Source organism: Oncorhynchus masou, chromosome 33 (assembly GCF_036934945.1).
Source record: "Oncorhynchus masou masou isolate Uvic2021 chromosome 33, UVic_Omas_1.1, whole genome shotgun sequence".
Taxonomy (NCBI): Eukaryota; Metazoa; Chordata; class Actinopteri; order Salmoniformes; family Salmonidae; genus Oncorhynchus; species Oncorhynchus masou.
This window is the reverse complement of record NC_088244.1, coordinates 17059881-17083575: the sequence shown is the minus strand read 5'-3', so window position 1 is coordinate 17083575 and position 23695 is coordinate 17059881. Positions and strand designations below refer to the sequence as shown.

At 48.3% G+C, this 23695-nt stretch overlaps 1 protein-coding gene across 5 annotated transcripts in view; it reads left to right on the top strand.

The window, feature by feature from the left end:
• LOC135527904 (dedicator of cytokinesis protein 3-like) overlaps window positions 1-23695 on the top strand; it is a 118990-nt gene that overhangs the window by 53816 nt on the left and 41479 nt on the right. For 3 of the 5 annotated variants that reach the window (XM_064956552.1, XM_064956551.1, XM_064956550.1), the window contains exons 4-10: window positions 6048-6089; window positions 7968-8146; window positions 11525-11606; window positions 11796-11856; window positions 11965-12112; window positions 14011-14099; window positions 16024-16149. In XM_064956552.1, coding sequence (XP_064812624.1) covers window positions 6048-6089; window positions 7968-8146; window positions 11525-11606; window positions 11796-11856; window positions 11965-12112; window positions 14011-14099; window positions 16024-16149 — 727 coding nt within the window. The remainder of the gene's footprint in view (window positions 1-6047; window positions 6090-7967; window positions 8147-11524; window positions 11607-11795; window positions 11857-11964; window positions 12113-14010; window positions 14100-16023; window positions 16150-23695) is intronic. The other 2 variants (XM_064956554.1, XM_064956553.1) reach the window with 1 other exon arrangement.

The window sequence follows — 23695 nt, the reverse complement described above, 5'->3', positions numbered from 1 at the left end:
TGGGGAACGGGCGTGCCAGTCCATAGCATCCATGCCTTCCTCTTGCAGGAACTGCTGACACACTCCAGCCACATGAGGTCTAGCATTGTCTTGCATTAGGAGGAACCCAGGGCCAACCGCATCAGCATCTGGTCTCACAAGGGGTCTGAGGATCTCATCTCGGTACCTAATTGGCAGTCAGGCTACCTCTGGTGAGCACATGGAGGGCTGTGTGGCCCCCCCAAAAAATGCCACCCCTCACCATGACTGTCCCACCGCCAAACCGGTTATGCTGGAGGATGTTGCAGGCAGCAGAACATTCTCCACGGCGTCTCCAGACTGTCACATGTGCTCAGTGTGAACCTGTTTTCATCTGTACCTCTGGTGAGCACATGGAGGGCTGTGCGGCCCCCCAAAAAAATGCCACCCCTCACCATGACTGTCCCACCGCCAAACCGGTTATGCTGGAGGATGTTGCAGGCAGCAGAACATTCTCCACGGCGTCTCCAGACTGTCACATGTGCTCAGTGTGAACCTGTTTTCATCTGTGAAGAGCACAGGGCGCCAGTGGTGAATTTGCCAATCTTGGTGTTCTCTGGCAAATGCCAAATGTCCTACACGGTGTTGGGCTGTGAGCACAAACCCCACCTGTGGATGTCGGGCCCTCATACCACCCTCATGGAGTCTGTTTCTGACCATTTGAGCAGACACATGCACATTTGTGGCCTGCTGGACATCATTTTGCAGGGCTCTGGCAGTGCTCCTCCTGCTCCTCCTTGCACAAAGGCGGAGGTAGCGGTCCTGCTGCTGGGTTGTTGCCCTCCTACGGCCTCCTCCACATCTCCTGATGTACTGGCCTGTCTCCTGGTAGTGCCTCCATGCTCTGGACACTACGCTGACAGACACAGCAAACCTTCTTGCCACAGCTCGCATTGATGTGCCATCCTGGATGAGCTGCACTACCTGAGCCACTTGTGTGGGTTGTAGACTCCGTCTCATGCTACCACTAGAGTGAAAGCACCCCAAGCATTCAAAAATGACCAAAAAATCAGCCAGGAAGCATAGGAACTGAGAAGTGGTCACCTGCAGAACCACTCCTTTATTGGGGGTGGCTTGCTAATTGCCTATAATTTCCACCTGTTGTCTATTCCATTTGCACAACAGCATGTGAAATGTATTGTCAATAAGTGTTGCTTCCTAAGTGGACAGTTTGATTTCACAGAAGTGTGATTGACTTGGATTTACATTGTGTTGTATATGTGTTCCCTTAATTTTTTGAGCAGTGTACATGCATAGTGTACTTCCACAGATATTATACATGCATAGTGTACTTTCACAGATATTATACATGCATAGTGTACTTCCACAGATATTATACATGCATAGTGTACTTCCACATATATGACTCTTGTGTGTGATAGTATTCTAATAGAAGTGTGTGGGTGTTAATTATTTATTTGTATGGTAAACTGACACAGAGAGAGTGTTTATGCAAATGAATGTTGGATTCTGTTTGCGTGTTTGTGTGTGCATGTACTTGTGCGTATGAGTGTGTGTGTGCATATGCCTGTGTGCTATATGATTTTGTGTGTGTCTGCCTTCTTATGAACGTGTAAATGTGTGTGTGTGTGTCTTGTATGCATTTTCTGAGTGAGGGTGTTTTGGAGTGTGTGTGCATGTGTGTGTGTGCGTGTGTGTGTGTGTTAGGGAATTTGCTGATTATCAAGTCATCCATAGGAAGGTGATTCATGAGAGGCGCGACTCCGCTGTTGTGGATCTAACCATTTCATCCCCCCTATTCTTTAAGCGCACGCTGCTGTCATATTGAGTTTGTCCCTCTCCCAGCACGCACGTGCGAGAATGCACTGTGACAACCTAGAAGAGGTTTTGTAAAAACACACACGTTGGGTTATTGTAAATTAATTACACGTTACAGTCTGGGTTACGTAAACTAATCCCATCTCCAGTTAAGAAATAATAAATAAGTTATATCCTAAATGTTCTCTTGGGATTTTCAATAAGCTGTAGTAACGTAGGAGGGAGTTCTAAGCTGTACTAATGTAGAAGGGAGTTCAAAGCTATAGTAATGTAGGAGGGAGTTCTAAACTATAGTAATGTAGAAATGAGTTTAAACTATAGTAATGTAGGAGGGAGATCTAAACTGTAGTAACGTAGCGTAGGAGGGAGTTCTGAACTGTAGTAACGTAGGGTAGGAGGGAGTTCTAAACTGTAGTAACGTAGAGTAGGAGGGAGATCTAAACTGTAGTAATGTAGGAGGGAGATCTAAACTATAGTAATGTAGGAGGAAGTTCTAAACTGTACCAATGTAGGGTAGGAGGGAGTTCTTAACTGTAGTAACTTAGGGTAGGAGAGAGTTCTAAACTGTAGTAACGTAGGGTACGAGGGAGTTCTCAACTGTAGTAACGTAGGGTAGGAGGGAGTTCTAAACTGTAGTAATGTAGGAGGGAGATCTAAACTATAGTAATGTAGGAGGAAGTTCTAAACTGTACCAATGTAGGGTAGGAGGGAGTTCTAAACTGTAGTAATGTAGGAGTGAGTTCTAAGCTATAGTAATGTAGAAGGGAGTTCTAAACTATAGTAATGTAGGAGGGAGTTCTAAACTATAGTAATGTAGGAGGGAGTTCTAAACTATAGTAATGTAGGAGGGAGTTCTAAACTGTAGTAACATAGTGTAGGAGGGAGTTCTAAACTATAGTAATGTAGAACTGAGTTCTAAACTATAGTAATGTAGGAGGGAGATCTAAACTATAGTAATGTAGGAGGGAGTTCTAAACTGTAGTAACGTTGGGTAGGAGGGAGTTCTAAACTGTAGTAGCGTAGAGTAGGAGGGAGTTCTAAACTGTAGTAATGTAGGAGGGAGATCTAAACTATAGTAATGTAGGAGGGAGTTCTAATCTATAGTAATGTAGGAGTCAGTTCTAAACTGTAGTAACGTAGGGTAGGAGGGAGTTCTAAACTGTAGGAACGTAGAGTCGGAGGGAGTTCTAAAATGTAGTAACGTAGGGTATGAGGGAGTTCTAAACTGTAGTACTGTAGGAGTGAGTTCTAATCTATAGTAATGTAGGAGGGAGTTCTAAGCTATAGTAATGTAGGAGGGAGTTCTAAACTGTAGGAACGTAGAGTCGGAGGGAGTTCTAAAATGTAGTAACGTAGGGTATGAGGGAGTTCTAAACTGTAGTACTGTAGGAGTGAGTTCTAATCTATAGTAATGTAGGAGGGAGTTCTAAGCTATAGTAATGTAGGAGGGAGTTCTAAACTGTAGTAACGTAGAGTAGGAGGGAGTTCTAAACTGTAGTAACGTAGGGTATGAGGGAGTTCTAAACTGTAGTAATGTAGGAGGGAGATCTAAACTATAGTAATGTAGAAGAGTTCTAAACTGTAGTAACGTAGGGTAGGAGAGAGTTCTAAACTGTACCAACGTAGGGTAGGAGGGAGTTCTAAACTGTAGTAATGTAGGAGGGAGTTCTAATCTATAGTAATGTAGGAGTGAGTTCTAAACTATAGTAATGTAGGAGGGAGTTCTAAGCTATAGTAATGTAGGAGGGAGTTCTAAACTGTAGTAGCGTAGTGTAGGAGGGAGTTCTAAACTGTAGTAACGTAGGGTAGGAGGGAGTTCTAAACTGTAGTAACGTAGGGTAGGAGGGAGTTCTAAACTGTAGTAATGTAGGAGGGAGTTCTAATCTATAGTAATGTAGGAGTGAGTTCTAAACTATAGTAATGTAGGAGGGAGTTCTAAGCTATAGTAATGTAGGAGGGAGTTCTAAACTGTATTAATGTAGGGTAGGAGGGAGTTCTAAACTGTAGTAACGCAGGGTAGGAGGGAGTTCTAAACTGTAGTAACGTAGGGTAGGAGGGAGTTCTAAACTGTAGTAATGTAGGAGAGAGATCTAAACTATAGTAATGTAGGAGTGAGTTCTAATCTATAGTAATGTAGGAGTCAGTTCTAAACTATAGTAATGTAGGAGGGAGTTCTAAACTGTAGTAACTTAGGGTAGTAGGGAGTTCTAAACTGTAGTAACATAGGGTAGGAGGGAGTTCTAAACTGTAGTAACGTGGGGTAGGAGGGAGTTCTAAACTTTAGTAATGTAGGAGGGAGATCTAAACTATAGTAATGTAGGAGGGAGTTCTAATCTATAGTAATGTAGGAGTCAGTTCTAAACTATAGTAATGTAGGAGGGAGTTCTAAACTGTAGTAACATAGGGTAGGAGGGAGTTCTAAACTGTAGTAACGTAGGGTAGGAGGGAGTTCTAAACTGTAGTAACGTAGGGTCGGAGGGAGTTCTAAACTGTAGTAATGTAGGAGAGAGATCTAAACTATAGTAATGTAGGAGGGAGTTCTAATCTATAGTAATGTAGGAGTCAGTTCTAAACTGTAATAATGTAGGAGGGAGTTCTAAACTGTAGTAACGCAGGAGGGAGTTCTAAACTGTAGTACTGTAGGAGTGAGTTCTAATCTATAGTAATGTAGGAGGGAGTTCTAAGCTATAGTAATGTAGGAGGGAGTTCTAAACTGTAGTAACGTAGGGTAGGAGGGAGTTCTAAACTGTACCAACGTAGGGTAGGAGGGAGTTCTAAACTGTAGTAATGTAGGAGGGAGTTCTAATCTATAGTAATGTAGGAGTGAGTTCTAAACTATAGTAATGTAGGAGGGAGTTCTAAGCTATAGTAATGTAGGAGGGAGTTCTAAACTATAGTAACATAGGGTAGGAGGGAGTTCTAAACTGTAGTGACGTAGGGTAGGAGGGAGTTCTAAACTGTAGTAACGTAGGGTAGGAGGGAGTTCTAAACTGTAGTAATGTAGGAGAGAGATCTAAACTATAGTAATGTAGGAGGGAGTTCTAATCTATAGTAATGTAGGAGTCAGTTCTAAACTATAGTAACATAGGGTAGGAGGGAGTTCTAAACTGTCGTAACATATGGTAGGAGGGAGTTCTAAACTGTAGGAACGTAGGGTAGGAGTGAGTTCTAAAATGTAGTAACGTAGTGTAGGAGGGAGTTCTAAACTGTAGTAACGTAGGGTAGGAGTGAGTTCTAAAATGTAGTAACGTAGGGTAGGAGGGAGTTCTAAACTGTAGTAACGTAGGGTAGGAGGGAGTTCTAAACTGTAGTAATTTAGGGTAGGAGGGAGTTCTAAACTGTAGTAACGTAGGGTAGGAGGGAGTTCTAAACTGTAGTAATGTAGGGTAGGAGGGAGTTCTAAACTGTAGTAACGTAGGGTAGGAGGGAGTTCTAAACTGTAGTAACGTAGGGTAGGAGGGAGTTCTAAACTGTAGTAATGTAGGGTAGGAGGGAGTTCTAAACTGTAGTAACGTAGGGTAGGAGTGAGTTCTAAACTATAGTAATGTAGGAGGGACTTCTAAGCTAAGTTTACACCTCCAGTGAAAGAATACTCAGCCAGATCCAGAATTAGCTAAGTGTAGTCACTGCTCAGAGTAGATAGATAAATGTCCATGTCATGTTTTGGGGGAAGCCATCTTGGAAATGGTAGACCCAGTCTGACCAATAGTCCAACTTCCCAGCGGTCGCCTATTATACCTGTGCCGTTTGTTGCGGCTTTGCAGGAAGATTGTTAGTGCAGTAAGTGCTTGGCCCAGAAACAACAGCGTGGCGCATCCCTGCCAAAAAGCCTCCTCACTCTGTCGATGAAAGTGAGCTTGTTTTTGGCAGGATACACAGGCCTTGGCGCCTCTTCAGGCAGGAGTAAAGGAGATCTCTAAGGTTGCAGAGCACAGTGGTGTGTGTGTGTGATTATGTGTGTGTGTAGGTGATACAGGCTTTGTCCTCTTGTCTCCCACGGGCTAACGTTCTACCTCGTGGGCTTATTTTAGGGATACAGCTCACTGAAGCAGCCTCTTGGCAAAATTGGTGGGCGCCTTTTTATCAGATTTCATGCAACTATTGCACTGTACTATACAACAGGTGTGGGTTCTTTGTGAGGCCCGATTTGAGGTGTACAAGCCAAACGAGTTTATTGATCATGAGTAAGAAGGCAATACAATGGGATGACTAAACTGAAATCTCTCTCTTTCCCTCTGTGCACCCCACAGCATGCATCCAGCCGACACAGTGGCCAGCCAAGCACAAACCAGGTATGACCTCAATTAAATCTACGACGCTAGATAACGAGTTGAGATACAGTATAGGAGAACTTGACACGCCTCCATTTTTTATGATTACCAACACTTTGTCACTAATTTAATTGAAAATATAATTTTACTGATAAAACACATGGCACCATTTTGAATGATCAATTTCGCCATCAACACTACCATAAACACAAACACAAATCCATTCAATGTGAACGATCACCTAGCTTGCAAACCACATCCACTATAATGTCTACTACACAGTGACAAACTTCACAGGATAGATATACAGTGGGGCAAAAAGTATTTAGTCAGCCACCAATTGTGCAAGTTCTCCCACGTAAAAAGACGAGAGAGGCCTGTAATTGTCATCATAGGTACTTCAACTATGACAGACAATGAGAAAAAAACTTCCAGAAAATCACATTGTAGGATTTTTAATGAATTTATTTGCAAATTATGGTGGGAAATAAGTATTTGGTCACCTACAAACAAGCAAGATTTCTGGCTCTCACAGACCTGTATCTCTTCTTTAAGAGGCTCCTCTGTCCTCCACTCGTTACCTATATTAATGGCACCTGTTTGAACTTGTTATCAGTATAAAAGACACCTGTCCACAACCTCAAACAGTCACACTCCAAACTCCACTATTGGCCAAGACCAAAGAGCTGTCAAAGGACACCAGAAACCAGGCTGGGAAGACTGAATCTGCAATAGGTAAGCAGCTTGGTTTGAAGAAATCAACTGTGGGAGCAATTATTAGGAAATGGAAGACATACAAGACCACTGATATTCTCCCTCGATCTGGGGATCCACGCAAGATCTCACCCTGTGGGGTCAAAATGATCACAAGAACGGTGAGCAAAAATCCCAGAACCACACGGGGGGACCTAGTGAATGACCTGCAGAGAGCTGGGACCAAAGTAACAAAGCCTACCATCAGTAACACAGTACGCCGCCAGGGACTCAAATCCTGCAGTGCCAGACATGTCCCCCTGCTTAAGCCAGTACATGTCCAGGCCCGTCTGAAGTTTGCTAGAGAGCATTTGGATGATCCAGAAGAAGATTGGGAGAATGTCATATGGTCAGATTAAACCAAAATATAACTTTTTGGTAAAAACTCAACTCGTTGTGTTTGGAGGACAAAGAATGCTGAGTTGCATCCAAAGAACACCATACCTACTGTGAAGCATGGAGGTGGAAACATCATGCTTTGGGGCTGTTTTTCTGCAAAGGGACCAGGACGACTGATCCGTGTAAAGGAAAGAATGAATGGGGCCATGTATCGTGAGATTTTGTGTGAAAACCTCCTTCCATCAGCAAGGGCATTGAAGATGAAACGTGGCTGGGTCTTTCAGCATGACAATGTTCCCAAACACACCGCCCAGGCAACGAAGGAGTGACTTCGTAAGAAGCCATTCAAGGTCCTGGAGTGGCCTAGCCAGTCTCCATATCTCAACCCCTTAGAAAATCTTTGGAGGGAGTTGAAAGTCCGTGTTGCCCAGCAACAGCCCCAAAACATCCCTGCTCTAGAAGAGATCTGCATAGAGGAATGGGCCAAAATACCAGCAATAGTGTGTGAAAACCTTGTGAAGACTTACAGAAAACGTTTGACCTCTGTCATTGCCAACAAAGGGTATATAACAAAGTATTGAGATAAACTTTTGTTATTGACCAAATACTTATTTTCCACCATAATTTGCAAATAAATTCCTTTTTCTCATTTTGTCTGTCATAGTTGAAGTGTACCTATGATGAAAAGTGGGAAGTGGGAGAACTTGCACAATTGATGGCTGACTAAATACTTTTTTGCCCCACTGTACATAGCATGTGTGCAGCGCAGTCGGAGCTTTGCCCCACAGTAAGGACCTGTCTTGTTAGTGTTCGTCGTCCGTTCGTTCTCAGGGCGACAACATGCGCCAGCGTCATGGAGATGGTTGCCATGTTCCGGTGCAGCACCACCTCTTCATCAACTTGAAGAGCTTCACCTATAACACCATCAGCGAGGAGGCAGATGTCTTCTTCTCCCTCTACGACACCCGCGACAACAAACAGATCAGGTCGCTACACGCACAGTCAACACTCTATACACACACAGGACACACACGATAAGGACACATTCACACACAGGACATATTCACACAACCTCTACATGAACACGTGAAAGAACATGCTGGTCAGGTACTTGAGGGAGGACCACAGGACACACATGTGGACACCTTTTCCCTCTTTGATGCACATGACAATAAGCAGACTACTGGAGGGAGGGCTGCAGGACACACACACACATGTAAACATACAGGCAGGGGCATCATGCACCCATTATTTTAAAGAGGGCATGAATTACACAAGGGTGGGGGGTGATGGGAAATCAGAGAATTTTGAATTTTTCAAAAAAATAAAACAGATTTTTCTAGCACTCTAACGCCATAATCATTGTGGCTATTTCCATGTAAAAAAATATATAGCATACCTCTTTGCCTGTTCAATTGTCATTTTATTTTATCAATCAAATTGATTATTTAAGAACTTGTATGCCTAGGAGTTTGCTACAACTGCCACCCTTGTATATAGTCTCATAACCCAATAATTAAACAATTTTTGTATTTTCTAAAGTCTAGCAACCTTGCCAGCAGGCATGGCAGCTAAGATAGTTAGACAAGCTACTCGAACTTGATTGATAGTCTGAAATGGCTTGATTGCTAGTTATGAGATTGGGAGATTGGGAACCTATCTGAACTAGCTAAAGCCACGAGGCTAGTATTATAGAGAGACAACCAAACATTTTAATTTGATTTATTCATCAAGAAGGTGTCATTGGCTAAATCATGGGTTCCAAAAGTTTTTGGGCCCTCAACCCGACCCCATATCTGAAAATTCTTGCGACCCCTCTTCCATGTGAAAGAAATGATGTCATTAACAGCTGGTGTTTACTTGTTGATTTGGGGCTGTGGCAGCCATTTGAAAAACATTCTAACAGTGTTTCTGATTTTCTCAACTCATACTCACATACTTTTAATGTTGGGCAGTTAATTGCAAATTAGTCTGACATAATGTCTGTTATCGCACCACCACTAATGAGATGGGTGTGTTGAATGCGTGTCGCATCTGAGCTTCGCAAAGTCAGGAGGCGTGGTCGACAATGTGCACCTCATCTCTGCTGTCACATCCAGCCTGGATCAATATTGGGTATTAATGCAGACGAGAGCACTGAATTCAGCTTCACACAGATATGAGCTGGCAAAGAGTAGCCTACCATTGTATTTTTTATTTTATTATTATATATTTTTTTACTTTTATCCCTTTTTCTCCCCAATTTCGTGATAGCCAATTCGTAGTTAGTCTTATCCCATCGCTGCATCTCCCCTACAGACTTGGGAGAGGAGAAGGTCGAGCGTCATGGGTCCTCCGAAACACGACCCTGCCAAGCTGCGCTGCTTCTTGACACACTGCTCACTCAACCCAGAAGCCAGCCACAAGAATGTGTCGGAGGAAACACCAGCTTGCAGGCGCCCGACCTGCCACAAGGAGTCGCTAGAGTGCGATGGGATGAGGAAATCCCGGCTGGCCAGACACTCCCCTAACCCGGACAATGCTGGGCCAATTGTGCGCCGGCACATTGGTCTCCCGGTCACGGCCAGCTGTGACACAGGCTGGGATCGAACCCGGGTCTGTAGTGACGCCTCAAGCACTGCCATGGCCTGCTATGAATTTTATGGTTCTTTCAAGACAATTGGGAAAATATGAGGCCAAAGCATGACATCAGGTATCTTTAGGTCGGAAAGTCAGAACTCTAGAAAGAGGTACGAGGTCCCGAGTTGGAATTCCGAGTTGGGTGACTGTTCAAAAGGATTTTCTTTCCCAGGTCCCAGTGGTCTCAAGTGCACTGAAGTCAGAAGTCAGATGTTTTCTAGTTTCCCAGTTCTTTTTGAACATTATTTATTCCCTTTGGGTCAAGAATTGAAAATCCTCCGTAGTGACCCATGAATGCGTTGTCTGCAGCATTCGGTCAAATGACAGCTCGATCAGCTGTTCGATTTCACTTACCGGTATGTCAACTTACCGGTATGTCAACTGGATATCTTTAAGAAATGGCTTTCTTCTTGCCACTCTTCCATAAAGGCCAGATTTGTGCAATATACGACTGATTGTTGTCCTATGGACAGAGTCTCCCACCTCAGCTGTAGATCTCTGCAGTTCATCCAGAGTGATCATGGGCCACTTGGCTGCATCTCTGATCAGTCTTCTCCTTGTATGAGCTGAAAGTTTAGAGGGACGGCCAGGTCTTGGTAGATTTGCAGTGGTCTGATACTCCTTCCATTTCAATATTATCGCTTGCATAGTGCTCCTTGGGATGTTTAAAGCTTGGAAAATCTTTTTGTATCCAAATCCGGCTTTAAACTTCTTCACAACAGTATCTCGGACCTGCCTGGTATGTTCCTTGTTCTTCATGATGCTCTCTGCGCTTTTAACGGACCTCTGAGACTATCACAGTGCAGGTGCATTTATACGGAGACTTGATTACACACAGGTGGATTGTATTTATCATCATTAGTCATTTAGGTCAACATTGGATCATTCAGAGATCCTCACTGAACTTCTGGAGAGAGTTTGCTGCACTGAAAGTAAAGGGGCTGAATAATTTTGCACGCCCAATTTTTCAGTTTTTGATTTGTTAAAAAAGTTTGAAATATCCAATAAATGTCGTTCCACTTCATGATTGTGTCCCATTTGTTGTTGATTCTTCACAAAAAAATACAGTTTTATATCTTTATGTTTGAAGCCTGAAATGTGGCAAAAGGTCGCGAGGTTCAAGGGGGCCGAATACTTTCGTAAGGCACTGTATATGTTTTAAATATATACAGTAACAGTCAAAAGTTTGGACTTACCAACTCATTCAATGTTTTTTATTTATTGTACTATTTTCTACATAGTATAATAAATGTAAAGGCATCAGAACTATGAAATAACACATATGGAATCATGTAGTAACAAAATAAGTGTTATTTTAGATTCTTCAAAGTAGCCACCCTTTGCCTTGATGACAGCTTTGCACACTCTTGGCATTCTCTCAACCAGCTTCATGAGGTAGTCACCTGGAATGCATTTCAATTAACAGGCGTGCCTTGTTCAAAGTACATTTTTGGAATTTCTTTCCTTCTTAATGCCTTTCAGTTGTGTTGTGACAAGGTAGGGATGGTATACAGAAGATAGCCCTATTTGTACACACACCCCCCACTCACAACATGTCACCCTTAGCACAAGGTCACTTCGCTCATGTGTCCTATTTACACACGATACAGGACTGCTCAGGGTTCCTTTCACGTTGTAAATAGATTATTTATCTCAATGGGACTTCCTGGTTTTAATAAGGATTCAATTAAAAACAATGTGCCTTAATTCATGTTATATTCTGTATGTTGTATCTCTCTTCTTAGTGAGAAGTTTATGGTGAGACTAAACAAAAATGGAGGGCCAAAGAATCCAGAGAAAGTGGACCGTCTGTGTGCTCTCTTCACGGTAACTCTTCGCTCTCCGCACTCACATGATGCCACTGATAAACACTCATAGGATTTTAGTTTTGGATTAGCTATTCATGGATTATGTGATTCAACAGCAATAACAAATAATGTAGTTACCTAATGTGGAAACATCCATGCACTGTAAGTCGGCTACAGTGTTTTGTGTTAATGGTTGTTTTGTCCTTAGGATCTGAGCAGTAAGGACTTGAAGAGAGACCTGTACATTGTGACACATGTCATACGAACTGGTAAGCCTATGTGAAACGGAGTAACAGAAATATCACAATGTGATTTCCAGGAAAGCTATTACTCATATGGAGCTAATGCATTGTTGTTTGTGTTGTTGTTGTATCCAGGTCGTATGCTGTTGAATGACTCAAAGAAGGGTCTGCCCCACGTGCAGTACAGGAGACCGTACGGCTGTGCTGTCCTGGCCATGAGCGACGTGTTCCACACCATCACTGACCTCAAAGAGGAGAAGGACTTTGTACTCAAAGTTTACACGTGAGTCACAGTCTACATTTTATCCAGAGCGATTTACAATTAACCAACTTTTTTCTAAATACTAAAGCAATATTTAGCTGACACCACATACTACATGTAGCTGGAGTCCTGGTAAATATGGAGGCCATCTAAATGGATGTTAGTAGCCAGAATAACTGACTACTAACAATGTAATGTGTCATCAGCCTTTTACAAAGATATCCCCATTAAAAAGACTCCAGAGACAGCGCCATTGGTTGGAATTCCACTGTGTTTACTGAGGCATGATGTTCTACCAATGTTCTGTGAATGTTCCCAACCAAGGGCTTGACTGTGTTGATGCGCTTTGTTTTTGGACCAGAATGATAATGAAGTGTCCTCTGGAAAATCAATATCAGTTCAACCAGGGCCTAAGATTGTGCTCCTGGCGTGATGGGAATCTGGCTCACTCTGTTAGGCACCATGCAAGAGACACTCCTGTAACCCGCCAAGCAATGAAGGCATGAGTGAGCGACAGAGAGAGAGAGAGAGAGAGAGAGAGAGAGAGAGAGTGTGAGAGTGCAAGTCAGAGAGATAGACAGAGAGAGAGTGTGTGTGTATGAGAAAGGAGGGAGATGACACTTAGACAAATGCACTTAGACAAAGTTAGAGGACAAAGTTTGAGGAGTAGTAGAAGGGAAAATAACACTGAGCTAAGCATTCTGAGGCAGTGACTCAACAGATAGCTATAACGCATGTGCGTCCTCCTATCCTCCTTCTCTCCTCCTCCTCTCCTCCCCCTCCTCCTCAGCATTCAGCCTCCTCTGTCAGGACTCTGTCAGGACTCTGTCAGGGCTTCTGGATGTGGTCTAGATAGCTCGACGCTACTGTTTTCTCCTGTTTTCGATGCCCTTTTATCCACATTGCAGAAGGACATCTAAAGGAGCTTGCTCTACACTAAATTAATTATAGAAATGAATTTCAGTATAACGTTAACTATTGTTATGATGATGATGATTATCAGCCCTATGCACGTCTCCTCAGAGGAAAAAGCGAGCAGCGTTTTGAGTGTAGAGTAGAGCTGCCACTAAACTGTCTTCACCTATAAGGGGTTCCCGAGTTTCACAGCTGTTTAGGCACTGCATCTCAGTGCAAGAGGCGTCACTATACAGCCTGGATTCGAACCAGCGACTATCATATCCAGTCCTGATTGGGAGTACCATAGGGCGGCGCACAATTGGCCCAGTGTCGTCTGGGTTTGGCAGGGGTAGGCCATCACTGTAAATAAGAATTTGTTCTTAACTGACTTGCCTAGTTAAATAAAGGTTAAATAAAAAATACAAATAAATAAGGCTCCAGCCTGTGCTTTCCCCCCATTCCTCTCCCAGGGGCCCACTGGCCTACAGTAATGAAACAGCCTGGTGGAGAGGGCGTAGAGGAAAGGAGAGAAGAGAGAGCTGACTGTCAGCTCAGCTTAGAGGCCTGTGCTTTTGGGGTAATGTGCTGCTTGATAGCATGTCCCCCCACTGGTATCTTTTCGCTTCAGGGACACAACCGTCCAAATCTCCCCATCTCTCCCCCTCTAATGTGTGTGTCATTAATGCTTCTCTCTATTTTCTCTCTATTTTCCATCTTTCTTCTCTGTATCTTCTCTGTATCTTCTCTCTTTCTCTGTATCTTCTCGGTATCTTCTCTCTTTCTCTGTATCTTCTCGGTATCTTCTCTCTTTCTCTGTATCTTCTCTGTATCTTCTCTCTTTCTCTGTATCTTCTCTCTATCTTCTCTGTATCTTCTCTCTTTCTCTGTATCTTCTCTCTATCTTCTCTGTATCTTCTCTCCTTCTCTGTATCTTCTCTCTTTCTCTGTATCTTCTCTCTACCATCTCTCTATCTTCTCTGTCTTCTCTCTATCATCTCTCTGTCTTCCCTCTTTTTCTCCAGATGTAATAATGAGAACGAGTGGTTTCAGATCCACGAGAACATCATACGGAAGTCCAGCACAAAGTACTCAGCCCCTAGCACCAACTATGGTACATATGATGATCATTCATCCTCTGGGGCCAGGGTTTTGGTCCGTTCCATTTCAATGGCAATCAATTCAGGAAGTAATTGGAATTCCATTTAAAGAACTTGAGAAATCCTCATTGAAGAAAAATGGTTTTCCATTTTTTTTATTGAAATGGCAATTAGTCTCCTAAATTGACTGAATTGAAATGGACTTCTAGGACATTACACGTTAAAGGATGTGAATAACCAACTGACAAAGAAGGTAAAGTATATAGAACGTTTCGTTTCAGCTTTGAGACAGACGCTACCGGCCATATCTGTCTTAGAGGTCCTCCAAGGTTAAATCAGATATTCATTGTCATAATGGCGTATTGATCACCATGACTATGTCAATCAGCATTAAGGATAAGCTGAAGGAAAGGGCTCTCATTATTGACGTTTCACTGCACATGTACTGGATACATCCACAATGTGAGGATGCAGAGGAAACGTGTTCTGTGGTTCCACATGTCAGTTGAAACAGACCTCCATTTTATTTAGACTGATAGAATGTCTGTATTGCATGCATCTTCATGTTGCTCAGTATTGTCTTTCTAGTGCTTCACACTGGTATATTTCTGTGGCATAATATGAGTCACTGAATTCCGTCATCTTGTCTTGTTCCATACCCTTCTCTCTTTTTCTATTCCTAATGCCACCCCACCTTTTTTTCCTCTCCTTTCCTCGCTGTGACTTTATCTCTCCATCCATGCTCCTGTCTGTCTCTTCCTCCCCCGCACTCTGACTAATGTCCCTTAAATACCCCTCAATTCCTCCCTCCCCTCTTTCTCTCTCTTTCATTCTCTCTCTCCTCTCTCTTTCTCTATCCCTTATCCTTCTCCTCCCTCTCCCTTCTCTTCCTCTTTCCCATACCTCCCTCCCTCCCAACCTCCATCATTTCCCTCCCTCCCTCCCTCCCTCCCTCCCTCCCTCCCTCCCTCCCTCCCCCCTCCCTCCCTCCCTCCCTCCCTCCCTCCCTCCCTCCCTCCCTCCCTCCCTCCCTATTCCTTCACTCCCTCCATCCCTTCACTCCCTCCATACCTTCCCTCACTCCCTCCCTTCACTCCCTCCCTCCCTCCCTCCCTCCCTTCCTCCCTCTCCATCCACTCACTCCCTCCCTCCCTCCTTTCACTCCCTCCCTTCACTCCCTCCCTCCCTCCCTCTCCATCCCCTCCCTCCCTCCCTCCCTCCCTCCCTCCCTCCCTCCCTCCCTCCCTCCCTCCCTCCCTCCCTCCCTCCCTCCCTCCCTCCCCTCCTTCCTCCCTCCCTCCCTCCCTCCCTCCCTCTCTCCATCCCCTCCTTCACTCCCTCCCTCCCTCCCTCCCTCCCTCCCTCCCTTGACTCCCTCCCTCCCTCTCTCCATCCCCTCCTTCACTCCCTCCCTCCCTCTCTCCATCCCCTCCTTCACTCCCTCCCTCCCTCCCTCCCTTCACTCCCTCCATACCTTTCCTCACTCCCTCCCCTCCCTCCCCTCCCTCCCTCCCCTCCCTCCCCCTCCCTCCCCCCTCCCTCCCTCCCTGCCTTCACTCCCTCCCTCCCTTCACTCCCTCCCTCTCCATCCCCTCCTTCACTCCCTCCTTTCACTCCCTCCCTTCCCTCCCTCCCTCCCTCCCTCCCTCCCTCCCTCCCTCCCTCCCTCCCTCCCTCCATCCCCTCCTTCACTCCCTCCCTCCCTCCCTCCCTTGACTCCCTCCCTCCCTCCCTCCCTCCCTCCCCTCCCTCCCTCCCTCCCTCCCTGCCTTCACTCCCTCCCTCCCTTCACTCCCTCCCTCTCCATCCCCTCCTTCACTCCCTCCCTTCACTCCCTCCCTTCACTCCCTCCCTCCCTCCCTTCACTCCCTCCCTCTCCATCCCCTCCTTCACTGCCTCCCTCCATCCCTCTCTCCCTCCCTCTCCATCACTTCCCAGGCCTCATCATCTCTCTACAGCTTCTGCGGGGGGAGCTGGATCAGATCAGGAGGGAGAACCAGGCTGTGTTCAGCAGGGCTCTGGCCATCACACGCAAACTGGGCTTCCCTGATGTCATCATGCCAGGTGAGGGGTAGGGGATAGGGAGTAGTTGGTAGGGGATAGGGAGTAGAGGGTAGGGTGTAGGGGATAGGGAGTAGTTGGTAGGGTGTAGGGGATAGGGAGTAGAGGGTAGGGGATAGGGAGTAGAGGGTAGGGTGTAGGGGATAGGGAGTAGTTGGTAGGGGATAGGGAGTAGAGGGTATGGGATAGTGAGTACAGGGTATGGGATAGGGAGTAGAGGGTAGGGTGTAGGGGTAGAGGGTAGGGAATAGGGAGTAGAGGGTAGGGGATAGGGAGTAGAGGGTAGGGGATAGGGAGTAGAGGGTAGGGGGTAGGGAGTAGAGGGTAGGGTGTAGGGAGTAGAGGGTAGGATGTAGGGAGTAGAGCGTAGGGTGTAGGGGGTAGGGGATAGGGAGTAGAGGGTATGGTGTAGGGGCTCGGGGGTAGGGGGTAGAGGGTAGGGTGCAGGGGGTAGGGGATAGAGGGTAGGGTGTAGGGAGTAGAGAGTAGGGGATAGGGAGTAGAGGGTAGGGGGTAGAGGGTAGGGTGTAGGGGATATGGAGTAGGGTGTATGGGATAGGGAGTAGAGGGTCGGGTGTAGGAAGTAGAGGGTAGGGTGTAGGGAGTAGTTGGTAGGGTGTAGGGGATAGGGAGTAGATTGCAGAGGGTACAGGGTAGGGTGTAGGGGATAGGGAGTAGTTGGTAGGGGATAGGGAGTAGAGGATAGGGTGCCGGAGGTAGGGTGTAGGGAGTAGTTGGTATTAGATAGGGAGTAGAGGGTAGGGTGTAGGGGGTAGAGGGTAGGGTGCAGGGGGTAGGGGATAGGGAGTAGAGGGTAGGGTGTAGGGAGTAAAGGGTAGGGTGTAGGGGATAGGGTGCAGGGGATAGGGAGTAGAGGGTTGGGTGTAGAGGGTAGAGGGTAGGGTGTAGAGGGTAGGGTGTAGGGAGTAGAGGGTAGGGGATAGGGAGTAGAGAGTAGGGGGTAGAGAGTAGGGAGTAGAGGGTAGGGTGTAGGGGATAGGGAGTAGGGTGTATGGGATAGGGAGTAGAGGGTAGGGTGTAGGGAGTAAAGGGTAGAGTATAGGGAGTAGTTGGTAGGGTGTAGGGGATAGGGAGTAGAGGGTAGGGTGTAGGGAGTAGAGGGTAGGGTGTAGGGAGTATTTGGTAGGGGATAGGGAGTAGAGGGTATGGGATAGGGAGTAGAGGGTAGGGGATAGGGAGTAGAGGGTAGAGTGTAGGTGGTAGAGGGTAGGGTGTAGGGAGTAGAGTGTAGGGTGTAGGGGGTAGGGGATAGGGAATAGAGGGTAGGGTGTAGGGGCTCGGGGGTTGGGGGTAGAGGATAGGGTGCAGGGGGTAGGGGATAGAGGGTAGGGTGTAGGGAGTAGAGGGTAGGGTGTAGGGAGTAGTTGGTAGGGTGTAGGGGATAGGGAGTAGATTGCAGGGTTTAGAGGGTAGGGTGTAGGGAGTAGTTGTTATGAGATAGTGAGTAGGGTGTAGGGGGTAGGGTGCAGGGGGTAGTGGATAGGGAGTAGAGGGTAGGGTGTAGAGGGTAGAGGGTAGGGTGTAGAGGGTAGGGTGTAGGGAGTAGGGAGTAGAGTGTAGGGGATAGGGAGTAGAGAGTAGGGGGTAGAGAGTAGGGAGTAGAGGGTAGGGTGTAGGGGATAGGGAGTAGGGTTTATGGGATAGGGAGTAGAGGGTAGGGTGTAGGGAGTAGTTGGTAGGGTTTACGGGGTAGAGGGATGGGTGTAGGGGATATGGAGTAGAGGGTAGGGGGTAGGGTGTAGGGGATAGGGAGTAGTTGGTAGGAGATAGGGAGTAAAGGGTAGGGGGTAGGGAGTAGTTGGTAGGAGATAGGGAATAGAGGGTAGGGGGTAGGGAGTAGTTGGTAGGAGATAGGGAGTAGTTGGTAGGGTGTAGGAAGTAAAGGGTAGGGTGTAGGGGTAGAGGGTAGGGTGTAGGGAGTAGAGGGTAGGGTGTAGGGAGTAGAGGGAAGGATGTAGGGAGTAGAGCGTAGGGTGTAGGGGGTAGGGGATAGGGAGTAGTTGGTAGGAGATAGGGAGTAGTTGGTAGGGGCTAGGGAGTAGAGGGTAGGGTGTATGGAGTTGAGGGTAGGGTGTAGGGAGTAGAGGGAAGGATGTAGGGAGTAGAGCGTAGGGTGTAGGGGGTAGGGGATAGGGAGTACAGGGTAGGGGGTAGGGAGTAGTTGGTAGGGGATAGGGAGTAGAGGGTAGGAGATAGGGAGTAGTTGGTAGGGGATAGGGAGTAGAGGGTAGGGGATAGGGAGTAGAGGGTATGGTGTAGGGGCTCGGGGTAGGGGTAGAGGGTAGGGTGTAGGGAGTAGAGAGTAGGGGATAGGGAGTAGAGGGTAGGGGGTAGAGGGTAGGGTGTAGGGGATAGGGAGTAGGGTGTATGGGATAGGGAGTAGAGGGTCGGGTGTAGGAAGTAGAGGGTAGGGTGTAGGGATTAGTTGGTAGGGTGTAGGGGATAGGGAGTAGATTGCAGAGGGTACAGGGTAGAGTGTAGGGGATAGGGGATAGGGAGTAGATGGTAGGGGATAGGGAGTAGAGGGTAGGGTGCCGGAGGTAGGGTGTAGGGAGTAGTTGGTATTAGATAGGGAGTAGAGGGTAGGGTGTAGGGGTAGAGGGTAGGGTGCAGGGGTTAGGGGATAGGGAGTAGAGGGTAGGGTGTAGGGAGTAAAGGGTAGGGGATAGGGAGTAGAGAGTAGGGGGTAGGGAGTAGACGGTAGGGTGTAGGGGATAGGGAGTAGGGTGTATGGGATAGGGAGTAGAGGGTAGGGTGTAGGGAGTAAAGGGTAGGGTATAGGGAGTAGTTGGTAGGGTGTAGGGGATAGGGAGTAGAGGGTAGCCGATAGGGAGTAGAGGGTCGGGTGTAGGGGATAGGGAGTAGAGGGTAGGGTGTAGGGAGTAGAGTGTAGGGTGTAGGGAGTATTTGGTAGGGGATAGGGAGGTGAGGGTATGGGATAGGGAGTAGAGGGTAGGGGATAGGGAGTAGAGGGTAGAGTGTAGGTGGTAGAGGGTAGGGTGTAGGGAGTAGAGCGTAGGGTGTAGGGGGTAGGGGATAGGGAATAGAGGGTAGGGTGTAGGGAGAAGTTGGTAGGGTGTAGGGGATAGGGAGTAGATTGCAGGGGGTAGAGGGTAGGGTGTAGGGGATAGGGAGTAGTTGGTAGGGGATAGGGAGTAGAGGGTAGGGTGTAGGGGGTAGAGGGTAGTGTGCAGGGGGTAGGGGATAGGGAGTAGAGGGTAGGGTGTAGGGAGTAAAGGGTAGGGTGTAGGGGATAGGGTGCAGGGGATAGGGAGTAGAGGGCAGGGTGTAGAGGGTAGAGGGTAGGGTGTAGAGGGTAGGGTGTAGGGAGAAGTTGGTAGGGTGTAGGGGATAGGGAGTAGATTGAAGGGGGTAGAGGGTAGGGTGTAGGGGATAGGGAGTAGTTGGTAGGGGATAGGGAGTAGGGGGTAGGGTGTAGGGGGTAGAGGGTAGGGTGTAGGGAGTAGAGGGTAGGGTGTAGGGAGAAGTTGGTAGGGTGTAGGGGATAGGGAGTAGATTGCAGGGGATAGAGGGTAGGGTGTAGGGGATAGGGAGTAGTTGGTAAGGGATAGGGAGTAGAGGGTAGGGTGTAGGGGGTAGAGGGTAGGGTGCAGGGGGTAGGTGAATAGGGAGTAGAGGGTAGGGTGTTGGGAGTAAAGGGTAGGGTGTAGGGAATAGGGTGCAGGAGATAGGGAGTAGAGGGCAGGGTGTAGAGGGTAGAGGGTAGGGTGTAGAGGGTAGGGTGTAGGGAGTAGAGGGTAGGGGATAGGGAGTAGAGAGTAGGGGGTAGAGAGTAGTTAGTAGAGGGTAGGGTGTAGAGGATAGGGAGTAGGGTGTATGGGATAGGGAGTAGTTGGTAGGGGACAGGGAGTAGAGGGTAGGGTATAGGGAGTAAAGGGTAGGGGGTAGGGAGTAGTTGGTAGGGGATAGGGAGTAGAGGGTGGGGGGTAGGGAGTAGTTGGTAGGGATAGGGAGTAGAGGGTGGGGGGTTGGGAGTAGTTGGTAGGGGATAGGGAGTAGAGGGTAGGGGGTAGGGAGTAGTTGGTAGGAGATAGGGAGTAGTTGGTAGGGTGTAGGAAGTAAAGGGTAGGGTGTAGGGGTAGAGGGTAGGGTGTAGGGAGTAGAGGGTAGGGTGTAGGGAGTAGAGGGAAGGATGTAGGGAGTAGAGCGTAGGGTGTAGGGGGTAGGGGATAGGGAGTAGTTGGTAGGAGATAGGGAGTAGTTGGTAGGGGCTAGTGAGTAGAGGGTAGGGTGTAGGGAGTTGAGGGTAGGGTGTAGGGAGTTGAGGGAAGTATGTAGGGAGTAGAGCGTAGGGTGTAGGGGGTAGGGGATAGGGAGTTGAGGGTAGGGTGTAGGGGCTCGGGGGTAGAGGGTAGGGTGCAGGGAGTAGAGGGTAGGGTATATGGAGTAGTTGGTAGGGTTCAGGGGTAGAGGGTAGGGTGTAGGGGATAGGGAGTAGAGGGTAGGGTGTAGGGAGTAGAGGGTAGGGGATATGGAGTACAGGGTAGGGGGTAGGGAGTAGTTGGTAGGGGATAGGGAGTAGAGGGTAGGGTGTAGGGAGTAGAGGGTAGGGTGTAGGGAGTAGAGGGAAGGATGTAGGGAGTAGAGCGTAGGGTGTAGGGGGTAGGGGATAGGGAGTGAAGGGTAGGGGGTAGAGGGTAGGGTGTAGGGGATAGGGAGTAGGGTGTATGGGATAGGGAGTAGAGGGTCGGGTGTAGGAAGTAGAGGGTAGGGTGTAGGGAGTAGTTGGTAGGCTGTAGAGGATAGGGAGTAGATTGCAGAGGGTACAGGGTAGAGTGTAGGGGATAGGGAGTAGTTGGTAGGGGATAGGGAGTAGAGGGTAGGGTGCCGGAGGTAGGGTGTAGGGAGTAGTTGGTATTAGATAGGGAGTAGAGGGTAGGGTGTAGGGGTAGAGGGTAGGGTGCAGGGGGTAGGGGATAGGGAGTAGAGAGTAGGGTGTAGAGGGTAGGGTGTAGGGAGTATTTGGTAGGGGATATGGAGGTGAGGGTATGGGATAGGGAGTAGAGGGTAGGGGATAGGGAGTAGAGGGTAGAGTGTAGGTGGTAGAGGGTAGGGTGTAGGGAGTAGAGCGTAGGGTGTAGGGGGTAGGGGATAGGGAATAGAGGGTAGGGTGTAGGGGCTCGGGGGTTGGGGGTAGAGGGTAGGGTGCAGGGGGTAGGGGATAGGGAGTAGAGGGTAGAGTGTAGGGAGTAGAGAGTAGGGGATAGGGAGTAGAGGGTAGGGGGTAGAGGGTAGGGTGTAGGGGATAGGGAGTAGGGTGTATGGGATAGGGAGTAGAGGGTCGGGTGTAGGAAGTAGAGGGTAGGGTGTAGGGATTAGTTGGTAGGGTGTAGGGGATAGGGAGTAGATTGCAGAGGGTACACGGTAGAGTGTAGGGGATAGGGAGTAGATGGTAGGGGATAGGGAGTAGAGGGTAGGGTGCCGGAGGTAGGGTGTAGGGAGTAGTTGGTATTAGATAGGGAGTAGAGGGTAGGGTGTAGGGGTAGAGGGTAGGGGATAGGGAGTAGAGAGTAGGGGGTAGGGAGTAGACGGTAGGGTGTAGGGGATAGGGAGTAGGGTGTATGGGATAGGGAGTAGAGGGTAGGGTGTAGGGAGTAAAGGGTAGGGTATAGGGAGTAGTTGGTAGGGTGTAGGGGATAGGGAGTAGAGGGTAGCCGATAGGGAGTAGAGGGTCGGGTGTAGGGGTTAGGGAGTAGAGGGTAGGGTGTAGGGAGTAGAGTGTAGGGTGTAGGGAGTATTTGGTAGGGGATAGGGAGGTGAGGGTATGGGATAGGGAGTAGAGGGTAGGGGATAGGTAGGGAGTAGAGCGTAGGGTTTAGGGGGTAGGGGATAGGGAATAGAGGGTAGGGTGTAGGGAGAAGTTGGTAGGGTGTAGGGGATAGGGAGTAGATTGCAGGGGGTAGAGGGTAGGGTGTAGGGGATAGGGAGTAGTTGGTAGGGGATAGGGAGTAGAGGGTAGGGTGTAGGGGGTAGAGGGTAGGGTGCAGGGGGTAGGGAATAGGGAGTAGAGGGTAGGGTGTAGGGAGTAAAGGGTAGGGTGTAGGGGATAGGGTGCAGGGGATAGGGAGTAGAGGGCAGGGTGTAGAGGGTAGAGGGTAGGGTGTAGAGGGTAGGGTGTAGGGAGAAGTTGGTAGGGTGTAGGGGATAGGGAGTAGATTGCAGGGGGTAGAGGGTAGGGTGTAGGGGATAGGGAGTAGTTGGTAGGGGATAGGGAGTAGGGGGTAGGGTGTAGGGGTAGAGGGTAGGGTGTAGGGAGTAGAGGGTAGGGTGTAGGGAGAAGTTGGTAGGGTGTAGGGGATAGGGAGTAGATTGCAGGGGATAGAGGGTAGGGTGTAGGGGATAGGGAGTAGTTGGTAAGGAATAGGGAGTAGAGGGTAGGGTGTAGGGGGTAGAGGGTAGGGTGCAGGGGGTAGGGGATAGGGAGTAGAGGGTAGGGTGTTGGGAGTAAAGGGTAGGGTGTAGGGGATAGGGTGCAGGAGATAGGGAGTAGAGGGCAGGGTGTAGAGGGTAGAGGGTAGGGTGTAGAGGGTAGGGTGTAGGGAGTAGAGGGTAGGGGATAGGGAGTAGAGAGTAGGGGGTAGAGAGTAGTTAGTAGAGGGTAGGGTGTAGGGGATAGGGAGTAGGGTGTATGGGATAGGGAGTAGTTGGTAGGGGACAGGGAGTAGAGGGTAGGGTATAGGGAGTAAAGGGTAGGGGGTAGGGAGTAGTTGGTAGGGGATAGGGAGTAGAGGGTGGGGGGTAGGGAGTAGTTGGTAGGGATAGGGAGTAGAGGGTGGGGGGTTGGGAGTAGTTGCTAGGGGATAGGGAGTAGAGGGTAGGGGGTAGGGAGTAGTTGGTAGGAGATAGGGAGTAGTTGGTAGGGTGTAGGAAGTAAAGGGTAGGGTGTAGGGGTAGAGGGTAGGGTGTAGGGAGTAGAGGGTAGGATGTAGGGAGTAGATCGAAGGATGTAGGGAGTAGAGCGTAGGGTGTAGGGGGTAGGGGATAGGGAGTAGTTGGTAGGAGATAGGGAGTAGTTGGTAGGGGCTAGTGAGTAGAGGGTAGGGTGTAGGGAGTTGAGGGTAGGGTGTAGGGAGTTGAGGGAAGTATGTAGGGAGTAGAGCGTAGGGTGTAGGGGGTAGGGGATAGGGAGTTGAGGGTAGGGTGTAGGGGCTCGGGGGTAGAGGGTAGGGTGCAGGGAGTAGAGGGTAGGGTATATGGAGTAGTTGGTAGGGTTCAGGGGTAGAGGGTAGGGTGTAGGGGATAGGGAGTAGAGGGTAGGGTGTAGGGAGTAGAGGGTAGGGGATATGGAGTACAGGGTAGGGGGTAGGGAGTAGTTGGTAGGGGATAGGGAGTAGAGGGTAGGGTGTAGGGAGTAGAGGGTAGGGTGTAGGGAGTAGAGGGAAGGATGTAGGGAGTAGAGCGTAGGGTGTAGGGGGTAGGGGATAGGGAGTAGAGGGTAGGGGGTAGAGGGTAGGGTGTAGGGGATAGGGAGTAGGGTGTATGGGATAGGGAGTAGAGTGTCGGGTGT